Source organism: Schistosoma mansoni, assembly GCF_000237925.1.
Source record: "Schistosoma mansoni, WGS project CABG00000000 data, supercontig 0080, strain Puerto Rico, whole genome shotgun sequence".
NCBI lineage: Eukaryota > Metazoa > Platyhelminthes > Trematoda > Strigeidida > Schistosomatidae > Schistosoma > Schistosoma mansoni.
Genome location: NW_017386030.1, coordinates 259,553 through 267,869, shown reverse-complemented (window position 1 = coordinate 267,869; position 8,317 = coordinate 259,553). Strand labels below are relative to the sequence as shown.

The following is an 8,317-nucleotide window of genomic DNA, read 5'->3' as shown; positions in this document are numbered from 1 at the left end:
GAGCTGGCATCCAACGGTGTTAATGTCTAACTTTAACCAATCCACGAAACCTGAGCAACCGTTCACCGATTGTCTTCAGTGAGTTGAGGAGTCCCATAAATGGAACGAAACGGTCGTCCAGTGCTTTCAGGTTTTCCCTCGTGGTCTAGATTCAATTGACTCATGATTTCAACTATGAAAATACTGAAATCTCTACAAAAAAACCCCTTCTGAACTCTTAAAACAATTCCTCAAAGCAGTTTGTCTCATAGAACATCATCCATAAGTGTCTTCATTCATGTATTGATTTTGTAAGCACAATAATATCATATCTAAGGGGAAATATATAGACATGCTGTAAAGACACATAAATAATATAGTTACATTGAATGAATACAAGAAATATAAATATCATACTACACAAGTGTTAACATTTGTCACCCTGACCGGAAAAATTCTTGACCTTATAGATAACATCTTTTGATCATGTCACATCAATTATCATTTGAAATAAAAAGAAAGATAGATGATACATTAGAATTTGTACATCAAAAACGTATGTTGCAAGAGATGAATCGATAGTAACTACTGACTGACAGGTCCTGGGTTCGAATCTTGCGAGTCGGGATCGTGGATGCGCACTGTTGAAGAGTTCCACTACAGGAGGAAACGGCTGTCCAGTGCTTACAGGTTTTCCATGGTGGTCTAGCTTCAATTGACTTATCATTTCAACTATAAAAGAATAGATTGTTAAATAATTACAAATTGAATACCTGATTAAGATAACCACTACTTCACTGTTTCTATGATCATTTTGTTCTTAAATGAGTAGTCTATTTGATGAGTTTAGTTTCAAAGTATCTAGTGGATTATGAAAGTAATGAAATCAAAAAAGATGATCATGAATCTTCACAAATTGACTTGGTATTCGTTCCTAGATTCAAAAGGCATTATTAATTACTTACGCCTGTTAACCCTCATGGAAGAGCATAGATCACTCAACAACATCATCTAACCAACTCTGTTCTAGGCATCACTTTCCAGTTGCTATTCATTCTTCTGATGTCTACCTCTAATTTTAGATGTAGTATGTACCTTGGTCTTCCTCTTGTTCGTTTCCTTTCAGGATTCCAAATTGGAGCTTGCTTCTTGATACAATTTGATGATTTCCTCAATATATGTCCTATTCAATTAAAAAGTCTTTTCCTAATTTAGCCTTCAGTTGTAAACTGATTTGTTCTCTCCCATAATAGACTGTCTGTCCAACGGACAGTGTATATCTTACGTAGACTAATGTTCATAAATACTTGTACTGTTTTGATGATGATTGTAGTAGTTCTCCAATTGTCAGCTCCATATAGTAGAACTGTCTTGATGATCGTAATGAAGATCTTGACTGTGATATTGTTTGACAGATAATTATTTTGAGTTATATATATATATATATATATATCCTTCAGTTGTAGTCATAATATACTACTGATAGTTAGCATGAACCAACATCAAATATTATAAATTATAGATCAGAAGGGGTATTGTGGAGATTTCACTATTTTCATAGTTGAAAGCGTGAGTCAGTTGAAGCTAGACCACCATAGAAAACCTGGAAGCACTGGACGGCTGTTTCGTCCTATCGTGGGACTCCTCAGTAGTGCGCATCCACGATCCCGACTCGCGAGATTTGAACCCAGGATATACCAGTCTCGCGCCAGAGCACTTAACCTCTAGACCACTGAGCCGGCCGGCATCCACCGATTTTAATGTCTAACTTCAACCAATCCACAATTCAATTTACTCATGATTTCAACTATATAAAATTACTAAAATCTACACAAAACTCCCTTCTTATAATAATGATCATATGCTCACTAGTGACTGGCTCCATGAGTTATTTCCTGGAGTTTTAATGAGAAGCAGTGAACAGTGGAGTTCAACTAGGTCTGTTGTGAGATAGTAACTCACTGAAGACAATGGTGAATAGTTCCTCAATTTCATAGATTGGTTGAAATTAGACAATAACACCGTTGGATGCCAGTTCAGGAGTCTAGAGTTTAATCGTTTACACGTGAGAGCGATAGATTTTGGGTTCGAATCTCTCTGGGTGGGATCGTGGGTGCCCAATGTTACGGAGTCGTTCCCATACTGGGACAAAACGGCCGTTTAGTGCTTCCAGGTTTTCCATGGTGGTTTAGATTCAATTGACTCATGATTTCAACTATATAAAATTACTAAAATCTCCACAAAACCCCCTTCTAATTGAATATTTAAATTTAGTTTTTTTAAAAATACAAAATGTATTCCATATATCAATCAGTTATTCAATGAATTCATTGATATTCCATTAGTTTCTATGCATAAAATTATTGATATTATTATTATTCATTGAAATTATTTATTAAAGTACATTTAAGTAACAAAAAATAATCGAAATTACAAAAAAAGTACATTTGATAAGTTATCTGAAAGAAATTATACCAAGGGTTTTGGGTTCGAATCCCATGAGGATAGTGAACAGTAGCCCGAATTCGTGGATTAGTTGAAATTAGACATTAACATCAATGGATGCCGGTTCAGTGATCTAGATGTTGAGCAATCACGCACGAAACTGTTAGGTCCGAGTCCGGCAGGGCCTGATCGTGAGTGCGCACTGTTGAGGAGTCCTATACTAGGACTAAGAAATTAGTTGTATACACTTCACAGTTACATAAAAACAAGTAAGTTGAATATCTGATGCAGATAAGAAGGAGCAGATCAGCAAGGCAACAGCAGAACATCTACAACTGAAGAACATCTGAAACTCAGAACAATTGTCAACCAACACCAAAATCAGAATTTTCAATACAAATATCAAGAGAATTATTCTGTATGAGGCGGAGACGTGGAGAACTACGAAAGCTATAATCCAGGAGATACAGGTGTTTATTAATAGTTGTTTACGCTAAATACTTCGGATCAGTTGACCAAACTATCAGCAACAAGTTACTATGGGATACAACAAACCAGATTCCAGTGGAGAAAAAAATTAGGAAGAAGCTCTGGAAGTGTATAGGACACACATTGAGGAAATCACCCAACTGCGTCACACGGCAAGTCATCATATGGAATACTAAAGACCAAAGAAAAAGAGGAAGACCAAAGAACATATTGTGCCGAGAAATAGAGACAGACATGAGAAGAATGAACAAAAGTTGGATAGAACTAGAAAGGAAGGCCGAAGATAGAGTGGGTTGAAGAATGCTGTTCGGCAGCCTATCTGTTAATTTACCATCTTGATATTTCTTTATTGCCCTGTTCATTGTTTAGGAGTTTATGTGTCAGACATTTAATTTTTAACCCTTGTGACAGATTAAATTCACCAAGCCACATTTATGAATGATAAACAAAAGTCATAGGATAATAGAGGGATCGTGGATGCGCATAGCTGAAGAGGCCCACAATAGGACGAAACAGTTATCCAGTGTTTCCAGGTTATCCATGGTGATCTAACTTCAAATGAATCACGTTTTCAACTATATAAAATTACTAAAATCTCCACAAAACCCCCTTCTAATAATAGATGGATTGTTCAATCCAGGTCTTGATAATTACGATAAACACAATACCACTGATATGTTCCATCTTATCATTACAAGATGCTTACTATGAAATGTATCATTTCTTTCATAACATATTATGGATTCAATATTTGGATGAGGTTCACAAAGAATTTCAGATAATTATATCCTTAATGTATTTGTAATTATGGTAATAAAATAATGACTACTGATTTAGTGTGTACTACTGATGCTGTCTAATATAAGTAGTATATATTATCAATAGAAAATGAAATGCATGGAGGCAGAAAGTTAAGAAGACCAATGAAAAGAGAACTAGATCAAAGAATGTTTGATGTGTAAAACGAAAGAACAATGAAGTGTTAGACGATTGATTGATATTTTCTGTAATTTTGTGTTGAAATAACATTCGGTTGTTCTCTCGTGTGTTCTCATTCATTACATTGATATCAACTGTTTCTAACTAGGAAATTTATATAGGATACTTAGTTCATGTATACTTCTACGGACATGAAAGTATTCTTCATACTGGAAACAGTCAATTCTTTAATAAGTTAGCTTACTGTTGGTAGAATTTATTACTGATAATTCAATGGGGCATCTTCTTCTTTCGCTATGTCCACACATAAAGGAAAAGAATTAGCTTCATAGTATTATTGGTATTGTTGTTACTGTTAGTGGCTAGCAGTGGAATCCAGTTTGACGCGCGTTTCGTCCTATTTGGTACTCGTCAACTGGATGTACCTGCATCTCAGAGTTGATGTTCACTTTGGGACTCGAACCCAGTACCTTTCGCTTCAAACATCATCACATTATCCACTCGGCCACTGTTAACTCATTTATTCAACAGCTTGATAGTCATTTTCTCTTTCTTCGGAGAATCTTCTATTAAAAGTACTTGTCTCATATTAAATTATCAGAATAAAGACTTGTGGAGAATGTAATAATTTAAATAGTTGAATTCATGAGTCGATCTAAGCTAGACCTGTTGGGGAGATCCAGAAAACTCCTCGAAAAAAGACAGCCAATAAAGGATATGAAAATACTGAGAAACATCTCATCCAATCAATATTCAATAAAGTGAGTGAAGTCAACTCAGATGCAGGTACATCCGGCTGACAAGTCCCGAATAAGACGAAACGCACGTTCTAAATTCCACTGCTAGCCATTATCCATCTTTGCTTATTCAAGTGTTTTATTAAAAGCTTGTTGAATAGATGAATTTCTTTAAGAAGATCTAGAAAATTCCTCGAAAAACAGCCAATAAAGGATATGAAAGTACTGAGAAACATCTTATCCAAGCAACATTCAATAGAAGTTTTGCTAGAAACATCTAGAAAGTGAAAAGTGACATGTCACGTCTCTGATTGTATGATTACCTATACTACTACTACTACTATGTTTAGTAGTGCGTTCCAGGAATTTCCGGAAACCCAAGGTCATCGAAAATATTATGGACACCCTACAGTAAAGTGATTTCTTCCATATTTCGCTCCATTTCTACCATGTTCAAGTTGCTGTGTAAATTTAGCCTGGAGATTACTCGAACAGTTTAGGGAACCAAATCTAGAGTTTATTTAGAAGATTTATCAAGACTACGATTAAAATCACAGAAGAACTGGATGAAGAGTTGGGTAAGATTATGAACCGATCATAGTTAACTATTAACATCATCGATCGCTGATTTAATGTCCTAGAGGTTAAGTATTAGTATATGAAACTGTATATCCATAGTTGAAGTTCCCTGATGTAAGATCATAGATTAGCACTTCTTTGGATACACATACTCGACTGATATAACTGTCCCGTACTTTCACGTTTTCAATGATTGTTTAATTTAAATAGACTCATAAATTCAATCATGGTAGATTTTTAACAAATTTTTCAATGTGTTTTTTTCATTTGTTCATCGGTTTGTTACCTTTTTTTGGTTGTCGTTTGGTTTATATCCGTCGAAATATTCATAAATTAAAGTGATTTATTAGGGGGGAGGTGTATGTATATATATATATATATGCATATGTGTATGTGTGTGTTTGTATGTGTGTGTGTGCGTATGTGTGTGATGATTATGATAATGAATGAACTCATTTTAATTGTTAATTTCTTTCTCTTTTTTTTCGTTTAAAATTTTTTCTTCTTTTTTTCTTTTTTTTCTTTTTTTTTATCACCAAGGAAACAATTTATCAATTTATTGTAACATTACTTTATTGTATTGCAATTGGTGTAACATTTAATCAAATAGATTATTTACAATATTTTATTGGACCAATTACAGTAAGTGTTTATTTTATGAATATCAAAAGGGATTTTGGTGAATATGATAGTAATTTTTAGTAGACCATCATGGAAAACCTGGGAGCATTGGATGGCCGTTTCATCCTGTTGTGGGACTCCTCAGCAGTACGCATCCACGATCTCACCTCGTGAGATTCGAACCCAGTAGCTATCAGTTTCGCACGCGAGCGCTTAACTTCTAGACTACTGAACCGGCCGGCATCCAACGATGTTAATGTCTAACTTAATAAAAGTTTTATAATTACATCATCATTCCATACAATGAATGAATGTTTTAAAGGATATTATACATTATCTTAAAAGATAAGAATTGATTTCACTAAAGACCGATGATAATGATGATATAAAGTGAAGGTTGATATGAAAGTGAAATAAACTATTCGATAATCATTACAAGTTCACTTCAATCTTCTCATTGATGTTTAGCACTGCAATTGATCAGTCTCTTATTGAGATGCAGGTATATCCAGCTGACAAGTCCCAAATAGGACAAAACATGAGCCCCCGATTTCCCTGCTGGCCACTATTCATCTTTGCTTACAACTACAAAGATAGTTTACATCATAAAACGATTTTATTTTGCAGACTATAGAAAATCAGGAAGTATTAGACAAATATTTAATTTTAGTATGAGATATATTAGTCATTTCCATTAACAATCTCACCAGGGGTCTAATCCAGGACCTTCAGGTATCGAAGAGAGCGCATTACTTTTAAACTACCTGTGAACGACATTCTCAACTTTTGTCATTAAATGGCAGTGGAGCAACGTCAGGAGATGCAGTTCCATGGTAGCCGGTAACCAACAGTAGGTTCATATAGCGTTTCTTCACTCGAAATACTAGAGTCCATGTACACCATTGATTTGGAATGAGGGTTTCCCGACTCCCCTAGGTGGACTTTCCGTTTCCACCAACCCGGTTTTTAGGCCGGACATTCGCTTTTCATCGTCTCAATTTCGTAAACAACACCAGTACCACGGGAAGGTATTGAGTAGGTTTTCTGTGGTATTGGCTATATACGCGTGATCATGTGAGAGCATTTCAAGAGGCAGAGCTGACTGTCCTCTCCCCTGTCCGTACCAGAGCATTTGGGAGCAATGTCATCCCACCATCTCATCAGACAATGTTTACAATTAAATTATTGTGTAACAGTTTCCATGTTAAAAACTCAAGTTAAAAAAAATTATCATCCAATTAGAGTATAATTCTCAATCCTTCAGTTTTCTAGACATTTTAATGGTCTATACTGATTATTCTCAAACTTTTGTTAACTTTTAATAACCCAGATCAATTAGTTCTAGGGTAAAAATGACATACAACCCTGATCATTCATTTAACAAAACAACAATTTTCATAGTTGAAAGCCTGAGGAGTCCCACAATAGGACGTAAAGGTCGTCCAGTGCTTCCAGGTTTTCCTTGGTGGTCTAGTTTCAAACGACTGACGCTTTCGACAATGAAAATACTGAAATATCCACAAAAAGCCCCTTCTGATAGTAATAATAATAATCATATGCTCACTAGTGACTGACTTCGAGAGGTAAATCCAGGAGTTCTAGTGAGAAGCAGTGACCAGTGGAGTTCAAACCACGTCTGTTGTGAGATAGGAACTCACTGAAGACAATTGGTGAACGGTTGCTCAACTTGGTGGTTGAAGTTAGACATTAACATCGTTGGATGCCACCTCAGTGATCTATCGGTTAAGTGCTCTGGCGCGAGACTGGTAGGTCCTGGGTTCGAATCTCGCGAGGTGGGATCGTGGATGCGCACGGCTTAGGAGTCCCACAATTGGACGAAACGGCCTTAAAGCAGTTCTTCCAGGTTTTCCAAGGTGGTCTAGCTTCAATTGACTGACGCTTTCAACTATGAAAATACTGAAATCTCCACACAAAAAACCCCTTCTAATAAAAACAACCATTTCTTTCTTATACAATTTTTTTTATTGTTTATTTATATAGATATTTACATCAGCAAATTTTGGTGCTTTTACATTTGGTAGTATGGTTGCATTAACTGAATTAATATGTAAACATCCAGATATCAATACTACTGATAATCCTACTACTAATAATAATACTATAAATACACCAGTTAATACAAATTTGAATTCAACCCCCATTCAAACTGTTAATCAAGTGAATCCAAATAAATAGATAAGAAAGAAGTCGATTATGTATATACTTTATATGATTCTTTAGTTATCTTATCTACCTTTAAATACTTTATATAATGTATATTGGTGAATGATCTATCTATCTATCTACCTATCTATCTATCTATCTATCTAATCTGTCTATCTATCTACCTGCCTATCTATCTACCTATCTATCTATCTAATCTAATCTACTCTACCTATCTATCTATTTACCTACCTATCTATCTATTTATCTACCTAACTATCTATCTATCTATCTATCTATCTATCTACTTACCTATCTATCTATCTATCTATCTATCTATCTATCTATCTACCTACCTATCTATC

The 8,317-nt window shown here is 35.1% G+C and overlaps 1 protein-coding gene across 1 annotated transcript in view; it reads left to right on the top strand.

The window, feature by feature from the left end:
* Smp_081720 (hypothetical protein) overlaps positions 1–7,985 on the top strand; it is a gene marked incomplete at both ends in the record, with an annotated part of 49,763 nt that extends 41,778 nt beyond the window's left edge. The window contains one exon of the mRNA XM_018790492.1: positions 7,791–7,985. Within this exon, the coding sequence (XP_018646223.1) occupies positions 7,791–7,985 (195 nt within the window). The remainder of the gene's footprint in view (positions 1–7,790) is intronic.
* Between the last annotated feature and the right edge of the window lie 332 nt (positions 7,986–8,317).